General features: G+C 44.9%; 1 protein-coding gene across 2 annotated transcripts in view; it reads left to right on the top strand.

Moving 5' to 3' along the window:
- The window catches only part of TOX3 (TOX high mobility group box family member 3), a 72905-nt gene that overhangs the window by 28536 nt on the left and 20206 nt on the right, over positions 1-24163 (top strand). For both annotated transcript variants that reach the window (XM_077310136.1, XM_077310135.1), the window contains exon 2: positions 19834-19899. In XM_077310136.1, coding sequence (XP_077166251.1) covers positions 19834-19899 — 66 coding nt within the window. The remainder of the gene's footprint in view (positions 1-19833; positions 19900-24163) is intronic.

Here is a 24163-nt window from a genome sequence, read left to right as displayed (position 1 = left end):
CTTGGATTTTATAGATTAAACCATTTTTGTTGCTGGGGGAAGGGGAGGGGAAGCGACTTTACATCTCTTGGATTCCGTCGATTGCTCTTTTAGAGCCTGTCGGTTAATTAATGCAGCTTAGATAGTAAAACTTCTTAATTTGAAGATAACGTGTGAGCGACAAGGTATTAATTTCACCAAAGATAACATGCTAATTAAAAGGTTTCAGCGCAGTTGGCTAAGGTTAACTGCGCCTTGAAATTCTTGAAATGGAACCCTAATTATATTATTCTCTCTGAATGCTGTTTCTCCGCACGCTCGTACCTCCCAAGCGAGCGTGTAACCGTGTCTCTTGTTCCGGCTTCCGAGATTCATTGGCCGGGGAAGAAATACTTCTGTGATGGCAGACTCTTTTGTAAGGGAGCTGTGCAGATAAGGAATACGTCGGAATACGAACTAGCAGAATCGGTGGCACAAAGCCCATACCAAACGTATCCATGCGTATGCAAGTGTTAGAAGAAGGCAAGCCTATTCATGTGTTAGAATTCATAAAGCAACAACCACACACGCGTGGTAATTTAAAGAGGAATGCAAGCGAAAATAAACCCTCTGTCTTGAAGGGCTTGCAAGGTTTATTTATTTAGACAAATTATCTGCCATGTAGGGTTGGCGGTCAAGGAAGAAGAGTGTATCTTCTTATGTTGTTTTTATTGTCGCTCATTTTTAGGCTGCTGAACACTACTTGATGGGATTTTCGTTGCTTCAGCATGATTCTACCTCGTTTTCATCCCAGTCATTCTTATGTTACTGCTTTTGTGGTCTTATTTTGTAGTCAGCCAAACTTAAGCAGGTCTCCGAAGAAGGGTTGCCAGCCTCTGTGTTGGGTCTGGAATCACAGAATCATAGAATAATAGAGTTGGAAGGGACCTCCTGGGTCATCTAGTCCAACCCCCTGCTCTACGCAGGACACGCTCAACCCTGTCACTCATCCACACTAACCTGACACCCCCTTGAGCCTTCACAGAGTCAGCCTCTCTGTCAGATGGCTCTCCAGCCTCTCTTTAAAAATGTCCAAAGATGGAGAACCCAGCTATGGAATCCTGTTGGTCTGCTAGGCGCCCCTGGACTCCCTTTTACTTTGTAGGGTGGTTGTTGTGCAGATAAAGGAGAGGAGGGAAGGCCAGTGTTGTAATCTACTCTGGGTCTTAATTGGGGAAAGAAGAGTGGTATAAAATCAAAATAAAAGGAAGAAAAAGGACACTGTTTTGGAGGTAATGGATATTAGCTTCTGGTTTTTATCACACTTTATAATTTGTGTGTTGAGTGTGTGACGTTTGCCCAAATGTTCCTGTGTGAAACACAGTAGAGCAAACACACTTGAATGATGTGGGCTTACTGTCCTGTGTCTGTGTTTCACGCCTCAAGCAGATGAACGGAGGTATACAAATTTCCTGCTGATAGCTGATAACAATCTGGCTGTTATGTTTTCCACCGTACAATGCGGAATACAGGTCACTGCAGGTAACCCTATTCTAATCATGTCTTCTCCCAACATAAACCCATTAACCGGTAGTGATAACCTCTCCTGAAAGTTCTGAGATAAGTATTGCCGCATTCTCATTGGAAGTGTCTCCGTGCTTTTGGGATAATGCCGTAAGTGAAATAAACAACGTTGGAGAAGAGAGAAGAATTGGAGACCTCTGTGGACTGCAGAGCTGTCTCCTTCTCAGATTTCCTCCCAACTGAAGAAGTTCATCAAGGGGGCTTTCTTGTGTGTACCGTTCACAGTGTTACGCTTGAACAGAAAGGCGTACATGCAGTGGCAGAGTGCTTAGGTGTCTTATGTGTGTTACGTGCCATCAGATCACTTCCAACATGGCAACCGTATGAAGTGAGAGCCTCCAACATGTCCTTTCATTGACAACCTCGCTCAGGTCTTGCAAACTAAAGGCCATGGATGGCTTCCCTCTATTGAGTCAGTCTATCCCATGGTGGATCATCCTCTTTTCCTGGCATTGCTGGCTTTTCAATGAATGACATCTAGTCATGATCACCTCCGGTGTCATTTTGGGTGCCCTCTGGGTGCCTCTTCGAGCGCTAGTGCTATTGTTTTCTAGCACTGGGCCATGTAACATCAATGGCCCCCTCCTAGCCCACGTGATTAGATATTGGTAGGAGGTTAGGTTTCGCCATCTGTGGTTCTTTGTTTATTGTTGGACATCCTGTTTTTAATGAGGTTTTATCGGGGGGGGGGGTTATGAAGGACCATTGTAACTCGCCATGAGCCGGCTTTGGGAGTGGCAGGGAATAAATCAATCATCATCGTCATCGTCATCATCATCATCTTCTTCTTCTTCTTCTTCTTCTTCCTCCTCCTCCTCCTCCTCCTCCTCCTCCTCCTCCTCCTCCTCCTAGGAGGAATTCAGCCTCGAATTGATCTAGAACCCACTTATTTGTCTCTTTGTGCTTGTCTAACAATTGTGGAACTTCCTTTCCTTCGTAGCCCATTAAAACCTGAGCCTGGGTACTTTCCAGACGACGCGTTCAGTTCTTTGGGCTAGAATTGAACAGGCATGAAGAAGTTTAATCCAAAGGAACCGAACTGTCAAATTAAGGAGCGAACTGTTACCTTTTCTCCTCGGTGTGTGGAATAGTCTTGTCAATTAGGACATGGTGGAGGAATCGTGGGTCATGATTTCTGTTGTAAATGCACTGGAGAACTGCCAGAGAACCACGTGATTCATCCAACCTAGATCAGACATTATCAAAGCAGCACGGAGTCAAGCAACATGGAACTGGCAATTGAGTTGCTTCTGTAACCGGAACCAGAAATGGATAAAGATCTTACGGTGTTGCTCTGGCCAGCTCAACAAATGGGGAAGAACCACCCTTAGCACACTAAACTGTGGATTTCTTATTTTCGTTTCCATATGTGATTAATGCAAGGGAAATTTCAACATGGGGTTTGCAATAACTTGGTAGGGAAGACAACAAAATGTGAGTCCAATAGCACCTTCAAGACCAACAAAGGTGCTATTGGACTCAAATGTTGTTGTGTGACTTCAGACCAACACGGCTACTCACTCGAATCTATCGACAGGGAAGAAAATTCCCCACGCAGGATAGCTTGATTCATGCCAGCTTCTATGTGTGGCGTTCTTCCTGAAAAGTCCGCTTGCATTGTCAATTCTGGCCCGACCATTTCGTAGAGCATCACTCCAAATCTGAATTTACTTGGGGAATAATTTCTTTTAAGAATGGGGGCCGTGCGATCATTGCGGTTGAATAGGTAATGCAAAAGCTTGGGAAATATGGAAACCATCAGCCTTGTATTAAAAGCAGTACATGTGTGGGTGCGTGGCCTTCAAAACAGTAAAAAATCACCCAGCGTCTGTTCATATCCTGTAGCGATGCTGTATCAAAGGTGGCAGAGGCTTTGAGTGCACTGTAAGTAATTATCCTCCTTTCAAGCAAGTGTCTGCTTCCACACCACTCAGAATCACTTTCGGAAACATCAATATCTTCTGATGCCGAACTTTCCCCCTTTTTTTTAAAGGTGGAATTCGGAGAAACGAATTCTGTACTTCTCCGTATCGCCTTGTTTCTTGATTCGGTCTGTGCCGTTCCAAACAGAGCTTGCTGTGTTGACAAGCTCTGTAGAGGGTGGAAGCGCAGGCTGCAGAAAAAAGACCGGAGAGATGAATATGTAGAAACTGTAATGATCAAAGGTTGCAAATTGGCTTACCGAGTTCTTAGAAAGCGTTTCGAAGGAGCCAAGGGTGGCTGAGGCAGTATTTTTAAACACTCGCCGTCAAATGCATTTCATTCCTTCTTTTAAAAGAATATATCTGGTATAAAAGGGGTTCCCGCCCATCTGATCCCCTCCCCCATTCCCAGGTTGACCATCAGAAATAAAAATTAGAATTAAGGTCCTGGAAGGAAGTCATTTTTCACCTTTCCTTTCCTTTCCCTTCTCTCCTCCCCATCCAGAGAGCCAGTTTGGTGTAGTGGTTAGGAGTGTGGACTTCTAATCTGGCGAGCCGGGTTCGATTCCGCACTCCCTCACATGCAGCCAGCTGGGTGACCTTGGGCTAGTCACAGCACTGATAAAGCTGTTCTGACCAAGCAGGAATATCAGGGCTCTCTCAGCCTCACCTCCCTCACAGGGTGTCTGTTGTGGGGAGAGGAAAGGGAAGGCGACTGTAAGTTGCTTTGAAGCTCCTTCGGGTAGAGAAAAGTGGCATATAAGAACCAACTCCCCCCTTCCCTCTTCTGAGCCCTTGATGTCACTTCCCCAAAATTTCAAAATAAAACATACTGTGGACTTTGATATACACATACTATCTTTAAGCAGAAAACATGCAGATAAGTCCTAACTAGAGGTACGGTGAACCAGGGATTCACTCACTGGTGGGCAAATTGGGACCTGTGTCAATAATGGTATAAAGAACTGAAAGAGAGACTTGTCTGGATATTTAATCAATATGTTATTAGGGCTACACATTTTTGAACTAGAAAATGGATGGTGGAGGAGTGAGATCCAGTAAGGTGAGATCAGATCTCTTCCAAAAATATATGTGCAGGGGGTCTCTTTTGCTTGATGGCTGTTCATGGAATCCAGGGGCATCTTCATGTCAAAACAGGGTTTACTTTCTTCTTTTCTGGGTGGGGCGAGGGAGAGTTAATTTTTGTTTATTTTTAGAGAAGGTTCTATTCTTGGAGGCTCCTGTGAGTTCTTCCCCTCCTTCTCCAACATAATAGCTCTTTAATATCGAATTGTTATCCCTCTTAGTTAATACAGAATAATCAAATCACCCACCATTATGACGGGGGCAGTGCGAAAGGAAAATAACGGGGACGTCACGTAAATCTCCGAACGTTATGAAACTCGCATTGCGTTCGATTAAGAATGCTAAAACCGCTGGTTCCGGCTCACTAGAAATGGTGATTGGATAAGGGAAATAGAAGGCATTTCCACAGTGCCCGCTGTGTACTCTTTTGAACACAGAGTTGCCCATTCCTGAGCGGGAAAGGTTAGGCCATATTGCCCTGAGCAGTTGTTTCGAACAGGGCAGTGATCGTTGCCAGTCTCCAGGTGAGGCCTGGAGTATTTGCTCATCTCCAGGCGACAGAGATCATTTCCCCTGGAGGAAATGTCTGGGGGATGGTCTCTATGACACCTGGCGAGCTTCTCGCTGTGGGGGGGGGAGAGGGAGTCACGGCTCCTGTGGCCTTCTGCTGAGGCTTTCGTGGCCCAACAGTGGCCCGTGGCCCGGGGGTTGATGACCCCCGTTTTAGATCATTCTGTGTTCTTATGAGCTGCCTAGGGAGTCAGGACCTTCGGATGAAGGTGCATGGTACAAATTCCTATATAAATAAATGAATTGATTGATACAGGTATATTCCTGATACATCTCAAAAGATTAGGCTTCCAGCTCCGATTCGTTAAACTTTAATGTGCCGCACAACTTCCTGGGTGTGTTTTTGTGTACGAGACAATACCTGTGTGAGTTTGTGATGTCAGTCATTTTCCCACAGAAGACAAAACCATCCTTCTATTTTGATTGTGGCCGGGGAGGAGCTTTCTGGAGTCACCACTCCCTTCTTCAGACGCAGCGGGAAAGCTCCTCCCCTGACACAATTTTTGTTCGTCTTTACGGGGCTCGTGGATTCTCTGCCTTTTCTTCTTCTGCAGACGGACTTACACGGTTACCCGTCTCCTTTTATTTTAAGTTGGGTTCCTTTTCCCAAAAGAGGGCAAGATTTTTAGACTTTACCGTTAAGGATGTACACGCTTTCTTCCTCCCCCCTTCCCCTACACAAAAAAAATGCTTTGAGTCTGACAGGGACGTTCAGAAGCGTGCAAAGGGGCCGCCTAATGAAGATGAATGAAGAAAATTGCCCGTATAAGAATCACACGTTGGGCTTGCAGCCCAGGTTGCCGAAAGTGCGTGATGGAACCTCACGGCTCCATTTATCAGTGTCATATTTGGGGTAAAAGTGAGCGCCGTTGTTCTCATTCCTCCTCGATGGATAGGTCAACCTTAATATATACGGTTCTTGTAGAACATTTGTTTGATGTATTTCCATTAGCCGGGCAATAATAGGAAAGCAGTGGAGAGAAACACAGGACACCTTTTCCCCCCTCGCCCCCCTTTTTTTGGAAAAGTTGAAATACTGCATCTGCTAATGCCCAATATTGCTAGGCTTACTGTTGGAATTTTTTTTTTAATGTTTCATGACGTGGTCACATATATATTGCCTCCCTGTAAAAAATAATGGGGAAGTGTCACGAAAGAAGTATAAAATATACGACTGCAAGCGTGTAAATTTTTATCCCTGAATACTTTCCCCGAGCTTCTTTCATATTTCATGTTTCTGTGCGGAAAGAGTTGACAGGGAGCGAATTTTATAAAATATTTCAGAAGAAAGCAAGTCAGAAACTTTCGAGGTTAGGAAAAGGGGAGGGGGGGAGAGGGGGCCCAGCTAGCTTATTTAAAAAGCGCACACAATTTGGGATTTGTGCGGTGGAGCGTAAAGAATTTCTTTTCTTTCTCCCTCCCCCCCCCCGCCCCAGATCCGAATTATGCAGATTAAGCATTTTCATCTTATTTGATGGAAAGAAACCAAAGTAATCATGAGTTATTTGAGTCCCCTCCCGTTATTGTGCTTCATTTTTGTTTTTATTAAAGGCATTCCATTTGTATCTTTCTACAATGGCAGCCTTTGACTTGGTGCCACACCAGCTTGGTAGGTACTAAGTGATTCGTTAGCCCATTTTATTTTGTGCAGCCGAATTCTGCACTTTTCGTGAATTATAGCATGCAGCTAAAACAACTTCGTTTGGGGGTGTGTGTGTGTGTGTGTTTTAAAAGCCCCAAACCAGGTGTTTCTAAGTGCAATGCAAACATTCCAGCCACATGTTTCTATAATTTAAATTAATTTGGTACAGTCATACTGTTAATCTTTGGTGACTCGCTGATTGGCATTTTGCAGACGTTTTTCTGGAGGGCACCCAAGACCATTTTCTGTTTTCTGGCAGGAGCGGAGAGCAACCTTTCCACAAATTGGAGCCTTGTACAGCAACTGGGAACCCAGCCAAAATTTAAATTAGACAATAACCTCTGCACCGTATATAGCTTGTATTCCTCAACAGCAGGGAGAGTGATTTGTTTAATACAGTCAGCCCTGTAGCGAATAATAGACTGATGGATGAGTCATTCTTTGGCAGTGCATTCCCCCACCCCAGCACCAAACCTCCCCCCACCCCCTCAAAATTGTACAGCTTGAACAACCGGTAGGTAATGTAGTTACTTAACAGTTGTCCAAACAGTAATTATTAGCCAAACAAGAAAAACGGCAAAAATTCACCATTGCCTTGGCTTTTTGTAAAACGAGTGTTTCGTTTCCCATCACTTCTTCTTTGTATGTGGAAGAATATATATATATGACTCCTGGTTTTGTGCGCAGACGCAAAGACGGTTGTAAACATGTTATATCATAGCCGGTGGGTTTCTTACACTTTTGCGTCTGTAAATATTGACTTCGGCACATTCTGTTTCGGTGTAATTAAATGTAGTATCCGTCTCTATTTGTGGCTCCATAATTAGGTCTTGGGAGGGGGGGGTCTTCCTTTGGGTTGCGGTCCCCTCAGCCCGGCGCATTGTTTCCTTTGCGTGTTCAAAATGTGTCACTGACAATTGATATCCATGGAAGCAAGGAGATCTTTTGTGTTCAAACAACAAGAGTCCTTTTTTTCCTTGAAAGGAGACGGAGGGAGGGAGGGGACCTCTTCATACCGGGTCCGGTTCATGTTTATTTAAAAGCTTAAAATCATTAGACCAAATCTTACTTTTTTTTTGTCCCACAGAAAATTGATTTTGCTCAGGGAAAAAAGAAAAAAAGAAAAAAACAGGGACCTGAAAGAGAATATTCAGAAATATGCAAATGGACCAGAGATCGAAATCTCTAGCAGCTGCACAAAAGCAATGATGGGGCAGGTTCTCCCCACCCCCCCATGCCCCTTCCCCAAGAGCTTATTTAGCTGCAGTGTGAACATTGCTGAACAGAATTGTCACCTGCCTCTATTAAAACAGTTTTGGGAGGGGGGGGGATGTGTGTCAGGAAAAGTGGCGGAAACCCTTTTCTGAGTCAAACAGCTTAGAAGGCTCTCCCCTTCCTGCCGGCTCTCGCATTTATGAAATAAAACCCACATTGTGTAAATATTGAACAATACAAAGATGTCTTTCATAAGAGTTTGCTGCTCACCCCGCTTTCTGGGGCCGTGCCAAACAGTAGTTAGGAGAAAGGAGGTGCCAATCAAAAATTATTATTATTATTATTGCTAGCTTAGAACCTGTTATAAGGCAGTGTCTTATCGGGAAGTGTCAACTTGATAGAAGCCAGATGCTTTACTTTAAAACTTAAACTCTTTCGTATATCATTCTGCTTGTTCCCCATTAATCCTGCCTCTGACAGGATCTCTTGAAATACTCCACGTTAAGATCTGTCTGGTAAGGGAATTTTTTCCCCACAAATGACAATAAATTCTGGAGAGCGGTGATGTTGAATGTGGTATACAGTTGTGTGTGTGTGTGTGTGTGTGTGGGGGGGTGTTTATGTCTGGAAGCCAGAAGAAACAATGGCCCCTCCAAGTTAGGCTCTAAAGATTTGGGTAGTCATTTCTATTTTGATGTGGATTTTTGTCATCCAGCCTGCTTAAGGTTGGGTTCTTCTTTCCAGCTGTACTCTGCATAGGGTGTCAACTTCCAGGTAGAGTCTGGAGCCATCCTGGAATTACAGGTGATGCCCAGATGATGGATATCAGAGTCTATGCTGAGATTCTTCCCTAGCTTCTACCCCTCCAAATCTCCATGAATATCCCAACCCAGAGCTGGTGGCCCTAATCCCACAGCCCACTCTCTCTTTCATTAAGGCTGGTTTCAGACCAGACCTAAATTGAAAATGATATTCAGCTGCTTTGGTCCTGTCTTGGAGCTTATAACCAAAACACAGAAACCCCATTTTTGAGCTTAAGAAGAAGTAGTCTTGGGTTTTATACCCCATATTTTTGCTATCTGAGCAGCTTATGATCACCTGCCTCCCCCCTCCCCCACAACAGATGTCCTGTGAGGCAGGTGGGGCTGGAAGAGAGCTCTGAGAGAACTGTAACTAGCCTAAGTTCACCTAGCAGGCTTCATGTGGAGGAGTGGGGAAGCAAACCCAGTTCTCCAGGTTAGAGTTTGCTGCTCTTAAACGCTGCACCCTCCTATAACAATGTGTGTCTTGTCCCACCTTCTCTGTGCAAAAGGCATGACTCCTGAGATAACTCCCATGCTAGTTTGAATTAGGTCTCCTGTTTACCCACCTGGGGTGGGGAAATTCCCGCTCTTGGGCCCAGTTTCCCATCCCTGAAGAACTGAGAAGGGTTTAAAGTGGTCTCAGCATAATGATGCTCTAGGAATGTCCAGGAGAAGGGGGAGGGAGCTTAACATCAACCGGAAGTGACATCACATCCTCTGCAAATAGCATCACTGTCTACCTAATCTCCTGGCATTTGTCCCTAGTATTCTGCTCTGAGTTCCCAAAGATTAAGCAGACTATGAATCCCATAAATTAAAAAAAAATAGTGTGGATATTTATCTATCCGTCCGTCCGTCTGTCCGCCTCTCCCTCCTCCCTCTCTCCCTCCCTCCCTCCCATCCATCCATCCATCCATCCCACCCCTTGCGACATGGCTGGCTCAGAGCGGTTTCCAACATAGCATAAAACAGCACAATAAATACCGTATATACTCAAGTATAAGGTGACCCTTTCAGCACATTTTTAAAGTTGAAAAAGCCCCCCCTTGGTTTATACTCGAGTGAGTATAAGTTGACCTTCTTTTTCACTGCAGAGCAAGTTTACTGTTTTTCTTTGAAATAAATATTCAAAAACATTTAACCTACTGACGCCTCAATTAATGTAATTGTATTGATACCTATTTTTATATTTGAAATTTACCAGTAGCTGCTGCATTTCCCACCCTAGGCTTATACTAGAGTCAATAAGTTTTCTTAGTTTTTTGTGGTAAAATTAGTTGCCTCGGGTTATATTCGGGTCGGCTTATACTCGAGTATATATAAGCAATTGTTAAGATGTATTAAAACAGTAAAATGTACAGCTGTATGAATGGACCAGAACAATCCTTGACATTTCAAGGGGGGACGTATATGTAGAACGCCCAGATGATTTTTAATCAGGTCATCTCAATGTCCATTGGCCCCAGCTAAACGCCAGGCGGAAGAGCTCCATGTTGCAGGCCCTACGGAACTGGGTTAGTTACATTAGGGCTCTTGGCTCTTTGGGGAGCTCATTCTACCAGGCTGGGACCAGGCCTGAAAAGGCCCTGGCCCTAGTTGAGGCCAGGCATACTTCTTTGGGGCTGAGGACCACCAATTTATTCCTATTGGACGATCTTAGGGTCCTTAGGGGAGGGGCATTGTATATATGCAAATTCTTCTGGCGGCATAGTTCACTCCCAGCCTATGTTTACCCACGGGATTGGGTGCTGCTTGCATGCTGTGTAAACAGTTTGAGGATGAACCACGTGGGTGGAGTCTGGGCATTAGCTAGGCCTGCTCCAGAAGCAGCCTTGCAGGGAACGACACCCATTTGCCAGTAATCGTGCATGCAAGGTTATGTGATAATCTTTGAATTCTTGCAGTATTTCTGTTGGTAGTAGGGGAATAATGTCGATCCTGGTGTTGAAGAGGTATTAGAACGTGATTTTCCTCCCTGTTTCTCTCGACATCAATAACGTTGATACATTTGCTATTCCGAAAACTATAAAAGCTTTCTGCTCATGGCTGGGATGTTCATACGTGGTTTTATTTTTATTTTTTGGGGCTCATGCAAAATTCGACTTCGAACAAGGCTCTGCTTATTTACTAGCAACGTCAGCAACTCCCGCCGTTTTGGACATTTCCCAGCACCTCGATGTTGCTTGTAAAATACCGGTCTTGGGAACCTGACTGAAACAAGCCTGTGACGGAATCGGAATTATTGTTTTTGTTGTGACAAGCCGGACTCAGAAGGAAAGTGTTCACAGAGGGACGCTAAGGAGAAAGAGAACGGTGTGGAGAAACAGCTCTCAGTGTTATGACTCTGATTTCCGAGGTTCATGACCGCAGAGGGCCCACCTTCTCCCAAGCCGGACGTTAGGAGGAAGGAGATATGTGAGGGATAAAATAAGCGACGGTTAGTAGTTAATAAATGCCGAAAGTCCTTCTCAAACAGACATAAAGTTGGAATGCGGGAATGCTTGAATTGTCCTGCTACTTCGGGCTTTCTGTTTCCTGGGTGAACCCATGAAGCTACTTTGTCCTGCAACAGACCCTGGGTCCATCAAGGTCTGTCCTGCAGTCCCAACTAGCAGTCTAGCTACAGCATCTTGATTCAGACTGGCAGGGGTTCTCCAGAAATCCTTCATGTTACACAATTACTTATCATGGATGCTTTAGGCCAGCGGTAGTCAAACTGCGGCCCTCCAGAGGTCCATGGAACACAATTCCCAGAAGCCCCTGCCAGCAAATGCTGGCATGGGCTTCTGGGAATTGTAGTCCATGGACATCTGGAGGGCCGCAGTTTGACTACCCCTGCTTTAGGCTAAGCCTGCCTTGAACAGGGGGGTTGGACTAGGTCAGGGGTGGTCAAATTGTGGCACTGCAGATGTCCATGGACTCACAAATCCCGGACACAGCATAATGGGGTTAGCCTTAAATTTCTGCCCTGGTAGATAAAGCCCGCTGCAAAAATGGCTGCCACAGCTTACCTTCAGCCGCACACTGAAGATCTTTGTGGCATGGAACATTTTTTTGAAAGTCTGCAGTCAATATAATGTCTAATGGCCAAGTAGAATCATTCTGGGCAGAAGCACCCGCTGACCCCTTCCCACTGCCAAACATTTGGTGGACCCCCTTTTGGGTGCCTCTGCCACGGAATGAATGAGTTGGCTCCCAGAGAATGCAGAACTATTCTTCAATGGTCTACGACTTGACTCTTGGGCTTTGTCCACTCTGTGTTCCTCTCCTCTCAAGCATTGTGTGTCCCTTCAAACTGAAATTCCAAACCCTATTTTGAAGCTGGATTGCAAATCCAATGTTGAGGGGGGGAGGAGTTATATTCGTTCAGATGAGCTGCATGGATTTAGCTTGGAAATTAACTGGTGGCGATAGGATGCATTTTGCACACTTCATATATGCAAAAAGAATTTGTTATCTGCTGCTTCAGAAGGAGAAACTAGATCTAATAGGCCTAAGTGATGGGAGGGTAGACATTTCTTCCATCCATCCATCCATCCTTCCATCCTTCCATCATCCATCCGTCCTTCCATCCGTCCATCCATCCATCCATCCTTCCATCCATCCATCCATCCATCCATCCATCCATCCATCCATCCATCCATCCATCCATCCATCCATCCATCCATTCAATGCTCTACTTCCTTACAGAGCTCCCGATGGATTACAATGTCAATCAAATACATAAACCAGATTACATAAAAACCAATCACAATTGAGGGCTGCGTTGATCACAGGCAGTCCTAAATAAAACTGTCTTCTAATCCCTCCTAAAGATTTCTAGTAGTGATACCAGGCCCTGGGGAGCTTGTTCCATAATCATGGTGCTGCCCCATTCTAATGTGGCAAGCCAGATTTCATTCCCTGCTCCTCCACAGGCAGCCAGCTGGGTGACCTTAGGCTCGACACAGCACTGATAAAGCTGTTCTGACTGAGCAGTCATATTAGGGCTCTCTCAGCCTTACCTCCCTCACAGGGTGTCTGTTGCAGGGAGAGGAAAGGGAAGGCAACTGTAAGCCGCTTTGAGACTCCTTCAGTAGAGAAAAGCAGCATCTAAGAACCAACTCTTCTTCTTCGTTGTCTTCAGTAATATCACGGCTCTGTCAGCCTCACCCACCTCACAGGGTGTCTGTTGTGGGGAGAGGAAAGGGAAGGCAATTATAAGCCGCTTCGAGCCTCCAAGTAGAGAAAAGTGGCATATAAGTACCAACTCTTCTTCTTCTGTCTGAGTTTCTGTTTTAGCTCTGAGTTTCCTGCACTGAGCTTGGGAGAAGACTGCACAGCCAACTCTCTGATTCCGTGCAATGGTTAATCGGTGTTCGCATGAAAGAAAGAATGAACTGAATTGGCCTTTGCAGTGGTGGGAGAGCAAGAAAACCCTGAGGCTCAGTCATAGAACTCCAAACCTTACCTATGATCAGACCCAGTGACTGTTCCGATTTCTGTATAAGCAGAGCAAGGGAACTTGGGGATATCCTCCCATGACTTCAATTAACACAAAAAGAAAATCCATACGCCTTTGTCACCAACACAGCAGGTATGGTTTTGTCCAAGAGGAAGCTAGCAAGGTGGGGAGGGAGGGGGGAGATTACAAAGAAAGAAGCAACACACACAACTGAACCAAGGCGAGGTTACGGAATTGATGCTTCTAATGCAATAGAATATTTAGAGACATCGTACTGGGTTTGAGGCTGATGTGCAGGAAGGAAATGCTCTGAACCATTCGCAAAAATCATATAGGCCGTTTGGGTCATTGTGGACATTTTAATTAATCTCAAAATGCTCGTCCACCAATCCAAATTGCCTTGCGACTTGAACAGTAAATGTTTTGCTATTTTGGGAAGTGATAACTTGTTTGTCTCCCTTCTCCAAAGAGGACCTTGGAAACAGTTTTGGGGGAAGTTGCCATGATGCATAAAAGTACATTATAGCATCTACTAAAAACGACTAATGTTATATACTACTAATAATAATCATTCAGAAATGCAGTGAGTAAATGGAACACCAGGCTGGCAGTGAATGGAGAAGAAATTGGAGCAGTAACAATCAAATGAAGAAATTTTCAGGGAGACACATTATTACAGTTGCTTTTTGTCGTCCTTATATCACTCACCAGCATTCTTAGCATCATAGCCCTAGGATACCAAGATTTCCTAAATTTCTCCCCTAAGTCTGCAGAAACTGGCAATCCTAGTTGTCTCAACGGAGGAAATGTTCTTGGGTTAATACTTTAAAGCAGGGATAGTCAACCTGTGGTCCTCCAGATGTCCATGGTCTACAATTCCCATGAGCCCCTGCCAGCAAATGCTGACTGAATGACTCTTCAGTGTTGATTTCACAAATTATTTTGGTGATTGCAAGTCTAACAAGGGGTAACCTAACAATGAACTGTTCTTATATCTGAAGAATCTGCCTGTTAGTGAAGACCCATTTTGCAAAAAATATATCCTCCATTCTCACTGTCTTGCATGGGGAATACCTTTGGCAGGAAACTCCAGGGTCTATGTGATCATTCTGGAGTGTTCATTATATAGCTAGCAGTTAAGCTTGCAAAAGAAGTCCTATGGTATAGCTACAGCAGTGAACTAAGGCTCTTGTAAGTACATTCATCTGTTATGTTTAGCCTAAAAATGTCTCGGCTAATCTTTCATTATTATTACAAAATACCTACATGAGCTTCACCCTTCCTACATTAATATTTTTTTTTACATTTATAACTCAGAATAATTTGATAGTGTGTAATTGAGCCAAATAATGTTCCCGATTGAAATTCACAATTTTCGCTTAAGTGAGTGAAATTTGATATGAGAGTCTAAGGAAAGCTACTTACGGGCCAATTGTGGTATAATCATATTGCTTGAAATTCATGGGAGAAAATATTACAGTAATCTCAGATAGAGGAGCATAAAAACCGCTCCTTGCAGGAATATGCTGGCGTAGGGGCGAAGAAAAAATCCGCTCTTTGGCCATCAAGCTACATCTAATAAGATGTGTGCGGATTTTATGTAAGTGTGAGTAATATGAGATCTGATTAATATCCCTACTGGAAGAAACTTTTTGAAGATGATGGGCAACAGCATAAATGAGGAAGCCGTTCTCAATGTTTGCAACAGTCGTCTTTGCGGAAGTGTTTATGCATTTATACATGATACAGCAATTAAGAAATTCAAGTGATAATCCTCACTGGGAGCTAGATGACATGCCTGCATGATGGTTTAGCAACTTGAGCTGCTCGGTCAGATCCAGGTGCCAGAGGTCACCACGGTGCTCTTGAACACCCCCCAAATAATGAAACTTTGGGCTGCTCCAGCAAGGACTAAGATGTGCATACATGGGCATACCTTTGCTAAGTAAACAATGCCACAAGATTTACTGAGGACACGCTGGTATTTGGGCAAAAACTATATGGAAGAAGTCATCTTTAACATAGCGTCTTTGCCCAAATATCAGAGTTTCCCACGTCACTAGCAACGCAACTGGAGGTGATATCATCCCATTGTTGGCAAAGCCAGCCTAGACCACCCTCTGCTGCCATGAGGCCCCCCCACCAGCCAGCTGAGGGTGGGTGGGGTGGGTCCTGGGTATTGGGCTGGCAGCCCCAGTTATCAGTAACTCCAGTGGATCTTGGGTGAGTTTTAGTTTGACCAAGTCTTGTAGTCCAGGAAAGCTACTCTGTAGGATAGTTTACTTCCGGTGTAGAGCTAGCAAGCTGACTCCTTGAGCTTATCGACTGGCAACGGAGTTTAACCTGGGAAATTGAGATATTAAATCCTTGAATTCTAAGATGGGTACGGATATGCAGTTAGCTCGGGTCATTCACAATGGATTCTTGTGCGGAGCTAAACCCACTGGAATCGGTGGCTTAGGCAGGAGTAACTCTACACAGTTAAATCTCTCAATTTCTGGTATTTCAGTGGAGCTGGTAAGAAATATATCGCTCCTGTTTCACCTACCACTACTCCTGCGCCTCATACCGAGAGAGAAGATCCCAGTGTCTTTCCTTTCTTCGGAAAAGATGCTCTGGTCAATGATTTATGATCAGGAGGCCTAAAACAGCAATTACAGCCCTGGAGCTTTTCTCACAGAGTCTTACAACTTGCTAGAGAAACCATCTGCAATATTCAGTTAAAAAGGCAGTAGCCATTGTTAAAGGAATCCATGGGAAAGAAAGGCATGAAAGGGGTTATAGTTTTACGAAGGGAGCACATAGTTATTTTATGTCTATTTTGCCATGTCCACTGCACATGCTAATATGTTCAGTTGAACTATCTCCCCTCCCCCCAAAAATACCCCTCTGGTGCTTGCTTTCTTAGTTTGGTGTAAAGGAGCAAGATACAGAATGCCGTGATTCTTTAGGGACAATCTAGCTGAAGTAGCACAAGTCCAGCATCTCCTTCTTAAATTAAAGGCGGTTTATTGTTGGGGCTGTCCCACTTTCCCCAGGACTCCCTCCCACGAAGCCAGACTCCGCACTCTCTGTTAATTTAATCTGGCGTTTCATTCAATCAGAGAGCGAGCATGGCGGGTTTAAAAACCGAGCAAAAACACACACTTGTAAATACTCGATTCCTGCCCTTCCCAGGCATTGCATTTGCTGGAGAATTGTGATTATTGGCCTGGCCACCTAATTAGACCTAATAATTCTAGTGGAATAATTAAGATGCAGTAGTTAAAACCTCCAAAGTAATTTAATTTGGGTCTTTAATGATGACGGGTGGATCACTGTGTGCCATTTACCTATAAGGCTAGGGCAACCTCTGAGAACAAAACTAGAGTTTGCTCTTGGGTCTTCGCCCCTTTTCTAAGGAGGCATTTTACAGTGTGCGATGGGCGAGAAAAATTCACCCACACATTTCAAATATTCCTAAGAGTAGATCCTAGCTTCCAGTTCAAATAAAGAAGATGAAGCGCTGGTTTTTTACTACTTGAAGAAGTCCCAATGCAGCCTACCAACACTTTTCCCTTGCTCCCCCTGCAATAGACACCCTGTAAGCTAGGTGGGCCTGAGAGAGCTCTGAGAGAACTGCACCCACCATGGTGTTCCAGAACATAAGAAGAGCCCTGCTGGATCAGACCAGTGACGGTCCATCTAATCCAATGCAGCCTACCAACACCTTTCCCTTGCTCCCCCTGCAACAGACATCCTGCAAGATAGGTAGGGCTGAGAGAGCTCTGAGAGAACTGCACCCACCATGGTGTTCCAGAACATAAGAAGAGCCCTGCTGGATCAGACCAGTGACGGTCCATCTAATCCAATGCAGCCTACCAACACCTTTCCCTTGCTCCCCCTGCAACAGACATCCTGCAAGATAGGTAGGGCTGAGAGAGCTCTGAGAGAACTGCACCCACCATGGTGTTCCAGAACATAAGAAGAGCCCTGCTGGATCAGACCAGCGACGCTCCATCTAGTCCAGCATCCTGTCTCACAGAAACCCTCTGGAGGTCCAACAAGAAAGCACAAAGGCCAAGGCCTTCCCCTGAGGAATCTGAGCATGGAAATCCTCTTTCGTCGCCATGGTCTCTGAGAGACCAGTGCAGAACTAGAAGGTCACGGCCGTCCATGATAAGGCCTGGCAACCTGCTCTTGTTTAAAAGCTATGTTTTTTAGGGAAATGACTCTTTGTAGCTCAGAAGTCCATGCTGATGGATGCTCAATTTCGGTGGTCTTGTTCTCCCGTTTCTTAAGTGCGCGCGTGTGTTTTTGCCGCCAGGTTATGAGCGAACAGCTCTTTTAAGAACCATTAGTGCTCCTGATGCAAATCCAACTTTGTTCTCAGTTCAGTGGCACGAGAAAGAGTTTCTCATGTCAGCCTCGCAGCTCCTGAATAACTAATGAGTAGTAAGATGGGATGTTAAAAGTCAGCATGTGGGTTAAAAGTCACCATGAAACCTTGATTTGGGGGAGTGGGTAAATGACTGCAGAGGGTGGAGTAGGTGTTTGAAGAGATGACATGCGCTCGTGACATTTTAACCCTTGCATGGGAGACAGTTTGGTGTAGTGGTTAGGAGTGCGGACTTTTAATCTGGCATGCCGGGTTCGATTCTGCACTCCTCCTCCACATGCAGCCAGCTGGGTGACCTTGGGCTCGACACGGCGCAGATAAAACTGTTCTGACCAAGCAGGAATATCAGCACTCTCTCAGCCTCACCCACCCCACAGGGTGTCTGTTGTGGGGAGAGGAAAGGGAAGGCGAATGTAAGCCGCTTTGAGACTCCTTCAGGTAGGGAAAAGCGGCATATAAGAACCAACTCTTCTTCTTCTTCTTCTTCTTCTTCTTCTTCTTCTTCTTCTTCTTCTTCTTCTTCTTCTTCTTCTTCTTCTTCTTCCTTTATTTGTGGAAATCTGAATCTCCGCAGTTTGCCTGAGACAGGCTGGCCATTTGTGGGTGAGCGCTGGCTTTAATTTGCCCTGGTCTTGGCATACGGCTGGTGACCAAGTGCCAGGGTGAAAGAACGGTTAAAATTTTCCCCATTCTGCCATGCTGTTGGCACAACCTGTCTGACCATTTAGTCTGCAATAGCTGGATCGTCCTGCCACACACACACCCCCACCTTAACAAGGTGACTTGCTACTTCTTCTTCATAGGGCACCCTTCTTCAGCTTTTTCACCATTGAGAAACCCCTGAAACAGTCATCAGGCTTTGAGAAACCCCAGAAGGGGCACAATCCTGCAGAATAGGGTTGGGAACCATAGCTGTGGACATGCCCACCTAGGGCACCTTTCCAGGGCTCAAGGCTACTCAGTGTACATTAGATGATTATTACAGGTACCATTGAATTGCTGTTGCTATGGTTTAACTCCATGGCACTGTAGCCTTCTTAGTGTCCTTTGTCCTGCAGCCAGAAGGAGTAGGTTCCCTTTCTTCTCTGTTCACCTCTGTGCTCCCCTGGCTTGAGACCTCTGCCTTCTCATCTTGATCAGTGATTGGGCAGAATGCATTTGGCTGTGGAATACTTCACACTTATCTATATGAAGTCAAAGGTGGTGGGTGGCCATGCATGGAGGCTGATATTCTCGGACAGGAGTAAAAAGGCAGCCTGGCTACTGGGTCTGTGTACCTGCCAGCTTCTTCAGGCCTATCAACTCGTTGACCTATCAGACCTGGGTCAAAGAGCTCTCCAAGCGTGGCATCAAAGAAGTTTGCATTAAGATTAAGTGGCACTGTGCAATATTTTGGCATTATCTTGTCACTGCCACTATGGTTTTTCAGTCCTGGACCTGAGATCTTGTGCCTACAAAGCAGATGCTCTGCCATTGAGCCTTGGTTCCTCCCCTGTAAATCACAGGAAGTTGTCTTCCATTGGTCCAGCAAAGACAGCATTGTCTCCGATAACTCACAGCAGGACTCCGACTGAGGCTGAGGTCAACCTCATCCTGGGAACTGAACTTGCACGGGAAGCTGGAGCGAGTTCAGTTTTACCTAAATCCTTCTGGCTACTCATTGCACTTGGCAGCATCATGCACCAACACTTCTGTTCCTGGAAACCAAAGTTTACTAAATGCCAACACCTCTTTGGAACAAAGGTAGAGATGCACCTGTACCGTACGTTGCCGTTCCATTCCGCATGGGCTTCAGCTAGCGATAATTTTCACTGTAGAAAATATTGTGTCCCCCAAACGTTTTACATAGAATGAGGACTTGCACATGCCCTGCACAATGTATTTCTAGAAATAAGGAAAAATGGGCTCTGCTTCTTCTTTGGAGTAAAAATGAGATTTTTTAAAAAATTGCAATTTATGTTGGAGTAGACCCTTGTAACAGGAGGTTCTCCAGGGCTGTGGATGAGTATAGGAGTAGGTTCTTCTGGAGCAGGCTTTCTCAACCAGGATCTCATGAACTTTCTTGCTATACTAATATTAGAAACCGTTCTTGTCACTTGGGGGTTTATTTATCCTGATGCTGCTGCTGCTGCTATGGCCATTCTGTTGATATTCAAAACCTTCTATTCCTTTGCAACGGGCTGTTTATGTATTAAAACATCGGTTCCTTTTTGTTTGTTTGTTTCTTCCAGTTTGGCAACAATAACAGCTACATGAACATGGCGGAAGCAAATCATGCATTTCTAACTGCAAACGAGGTAGGTGTTGGGTTAAGGGTCTTGGGGGCATGACCTCTCCTTCTGCTCTCCAATTCTGCTCTTTGCTTTGAGAATTTTTTTTTAGACTTTCAACAGATGATGGTTGAAATGCTACAGTCCCCCCCCCCAGTATGTGTTTTATGGAGCACAAAATAAAGACTTTAATGAGAGAGAAAATAACCTGATAGCTCTCCATTGTCAGTCAATTTAGCTGTCTGTAAGCCTGTTACATTCATAGCATGTAAGTAGAAATAAATCCATATCTATCAGCTATCTGTCTGTCTAAACGTCCAGGAGAACAGCAACAAATGATATAACCAGAATATATGATAATATAACCAGAAGGAAACAAATGGAAAACGCAGTAGGTGTACATCTTTAAAGCAAACAGTGTTAGCAGTCATCAAGAGCTAATGCGCTAATTATGGTCACGGAGACAAACATTTCATTTTTAATTTGGGATCTTTACACCATTAGGAAAACAAAGGGGGAAGCGGCACAGTTGGTGGTGGCGTTTTGTTTTCGGGGTGGGAAATGAGGACGTTGCTTTACAGTGGGGAGTGCTCAATCAGCTGGCTGAAGGAGAAGCCGCAAGATCTGAATTGATGGGGACAGACCGGGTCAGCCGGGTTGATAAATTTGGCCTCCTGCTTCAAAGGGCTGGGGTTGGGGTTACAGGAAGAAGGGTGTGCCAGCTGTCGAAGAATGGCCCTCCTCTCCCCCCCCCTTTCCCCAGCACCAGCCAGTTAAAGCTCTCTTCGTGAAGATGGTGACATCAGTTCTGGGTGCTGCTGCCACTTTGCCAAAGAAACCTTTGGCGTCCATTGTTATGCGCATGTCTTAACTGTGGATTTGGGAGGGTAGGTTAGGGCAGGGGTAGTCAAACTGCGGCCCTCCAGATGTCCATGGACTACAATTCCCAGAAGCCCCTGCCAGCATTCGCTGGCAGGGGCTCCTGGGAATTGTAGTCCACGGACATCTGGAGGGCCGCAGTTTGACTACCCCTGGGTTAGGGGGTAGCGAGCAACATCCAAATGAACATGACGGACACTTTCTATGGTTAATAAAAAGACGGGTTGACCGCTTCACGTCTGATTTCCAGAAGGGTCAGTGTGTCGCAGGCAGAACAAAATGGAAGTCCAGTGGCACCTTGTGGACTCACAGCCCCGATTCTAGCGAGGATAAATAAGCAAATGCTCGCGATCTTTGTAGTGTTGCTGGACTTGTATTTTGCATTTCACATCAAAGCTAGCAGACCCCTTTTGCAGAGAGTGCTCCTTGTCGGTGGCCGTAAAACAATCACTTGGGGGGGGGGATAGTTCCAGTAAAGTGTGGTTAGGTTGTCCGTAGTATTCTTATGAACAGATTGGGTCCGTCCCCCCCCCCTTAAACAATGGCTGCCATTTCTCTCTCCCCCTCCCTCTCTCCCTCCCTCCCTCCAACAAGACTGCTTAGATAAGAGGAGATTGCTTTGGCACTCACTTCGGCGTTAGTTGTGATAATGAACACAAACCCCCATCTGTAATGACAACATGATGTTTCATTCTGTAGCATTTCATTCCTCCATTTGAATCAAACATTGATGAAAGCTCTTCTTGCCAGCAGCTGTTCAAAGACAATTTAATTCCAGCTGTGATAATTCACCGTGTCAGACATTGGCTGTTATATGTTGATACAACAGCTCTCGAGATTTGCATTTTTATCAAAAGGAACAAATGTTTAGAACATTGCGGTGCAGATGGCATTTAACCACACATGCACACACGCAAGCACACACACACACACACACAGGGTTTTGTTGTTGTTGTCGTTGAGGGCTGTTGTCGCCTCTCTCCTGCCCCGAAAGAAAATCAGGGTGAGAAATAGACGGAAAGTCACCAGCTCTTCGAATTGTGGTTGATAAGATAAACCCTTGGAAATGTGTTTTTTTTCTTAAACTCTTGTGAGCACGACGGTACCTTTCTCCACTGTCAAATTACATATCTTTCACACTTTTCCTGCAATTTGAATAGTCGAGTGATTCAGAATGGAAATCTGCTAAGAGGCACCCCCACCCGGTGTAGATGACTTTCATTTTATCCACATCTGTGCATTACTTCAAGCAATTATGGAATGAGATGCAGCTCGATGCGTTTGGATCTCTTTTTATTGGGGGAAAAAAGAGCACCCTTTGGTGTACATGATATCCCCCTCCTCCCTGCCCCCCCCCACACTTCGCCACATGCTTGTAAAAAAGATATTAGACACCTGATAAATATCACTTCTGTAGAAGACGTTAGAAATATCATGCAGCTCAGTTGTATATATCTGAGGCTGGTGGATTCTTTCTTTCTTTCTTTCTTTCTTTCTTTCTTTCTTTCTTTCTTTCTTTCTTTCTTTCTTTCTTTCTTTCTTTCTTCTTCTTCCTTCCTTCCTTCCTTCCTTCCTTCCTTCCTTCCTTCCTTCCTTCCTTCCTTCCTTCCTTCCTTCCTTCCTTTCTTTGCTTACTGCTTCCACTTTACCACCGTACATGAGACCTGTGCTGTTGTTTTGGTTTCAGCAATGGACTAGAGTACAATTTGCGCATTCATATTTGCGCATTCATGTGCCACACACATCTAACTGTGCCATTAATGTCCGTTTATTCGGAACATTTATTAGCTGCCTTTCTTCCTAACGGAACTCAGGGAGGCTTGCAGCGTAGGTAAGGCGCCAAAATAAAAAGAATTAACACCACAAAACCCCAGATTTAAAAATCACAACTCAGGGCTGCTATTAAACTTAAACAAACGTGGTCCTTTCTTAGTGCCTTTCAAAGGAAATTCAATGACTTGACTCTTTCCTTTTCAACGGAGAAGGGTACTTGAGTATGGGCCTTTCCAACCTAAAAATTTGTGTCTCCCCCTCCAAATCAATAAATTAAAGCTGTGCATCGTAGTTAGTGTAACATTAACATATCACGAGCGCCTCTAAGATAAAGAATTAGCATGTGGTCTTCCTTCCTTCCTTCCTTCCTTCCTTCCTTCCTTCCTTCCTCCCTCCCTCCCTCCCTCCCTCCCTCCTTCCTTATTCTTTCTTTCTTTCTTTCTTCCTTCCTTCCTTCCTTCCTTCCTTCCTTCCTTCCTTCCTTCCTTCCTTCCTTCCTTCCTTCCTTCCTTCCTTCCTTCCTTCCCTCCTTCCCTCCTTCCTTCCTTATTCTTTCTTTCTTTCTTTCTTTCTTTCTTTCTTTCTTTCTTTCTTTCTTTCTTTCTTTCTTTCTTTCTTTCTTTCTTTCTTTCTTTCTTTCTTTCTTTCTTTCTTTCTTTCTTGTTTCTGTGTAGTGACAGCAGTGACCCAATTATTTATTCTTCCCCCCCCACACACACACACACAATTTCCTGAAGCACCTTAAATATTTATTGAAATAATATTTCAAGTGTTAATTACTGTGGTAATGAAAACAGCCAAATGCCACGTATCAGGAAGGAGTGTTTATCCATATTGTTAATGTGATATGTTAGATTTCATTAAGCAGTAATGGGGTAGCAAATGACTCACAAATTGCGGTTGCATCTGTTAGAGGGCTGCATTAGTGCCAGGCTTAACTGCAAATGGAGCTATAGGGTTATGTTCATTAGCCATTCACCCTCCACGACCAAGCTATCCTTTGGTGTTGGGGCACTTGGAACTTTCCCCAGGAAGGAAGTGCCCCTCTGTGGGGGTTTGTGAGCATGTGAGCCAGTTTGGTGTAGGGGTCAGGACCGCGGACTTCTAATCTGGCATGCCGGGTTCGATTCTGCACTCCCCCACATGCAGCCAGCTGGGTGACCTTGGGCTTGCCATGGCTCTGATAAAACTGTTCTGACCGGGCAGTGATATCAGGGCTCTCTCAGCCTCACCCACCCCACAGGGTGTCTGTTGTGGGGAGAGGAATGGGAAGGCGACTGTAAGCCGCTTTGAGCCTCCTTCAGGTAGAGAAAAGCGGCATATAAGAACCAACTCTTCTTCTTCTTCAGTAATATCTGGACTCTCTCAGCCTCACCCACCCCACAGGGTGTCTGTTGTGGGGAGAGGAATGTGAAGGCGACTGTAAGCCGCTTTAAGACTCCTTCAGGTAGAGAAAAGTGGCTTATAAGAACCACTTTTCTCTACCTGAGAAAGAACCACTTTTCTCAACTCTTCTTCTTCTTCAGTAATCTCAGGGCTCTCTCAGCCTCATCTCCCTCACAGGGTGGCTGTGGTGGGGAGAGGAAGGGAAGGCGATTGTAAGCCGCTTGAGACTCCTTTGGGTAGAGAAAAGCGGCAT

This window comes from Paroedura picta, chromosome 14 (genome assembly GCF_049243985.1).
Source record: "Paroedura picta isolate Pp20150507F chromosome 14, Ppicta_v3.0, whole genome shotgun sequence".
Classification (NCBI taxonomy): Eukaryota; Metazoa; Chordata; class Lepidosauria; order Squamata; family Gekkonidae; genus Paroedura; species Paroedura picta.
This window is presented reverse-complemented; position numbering and strand designations above follow the sequence as displayed.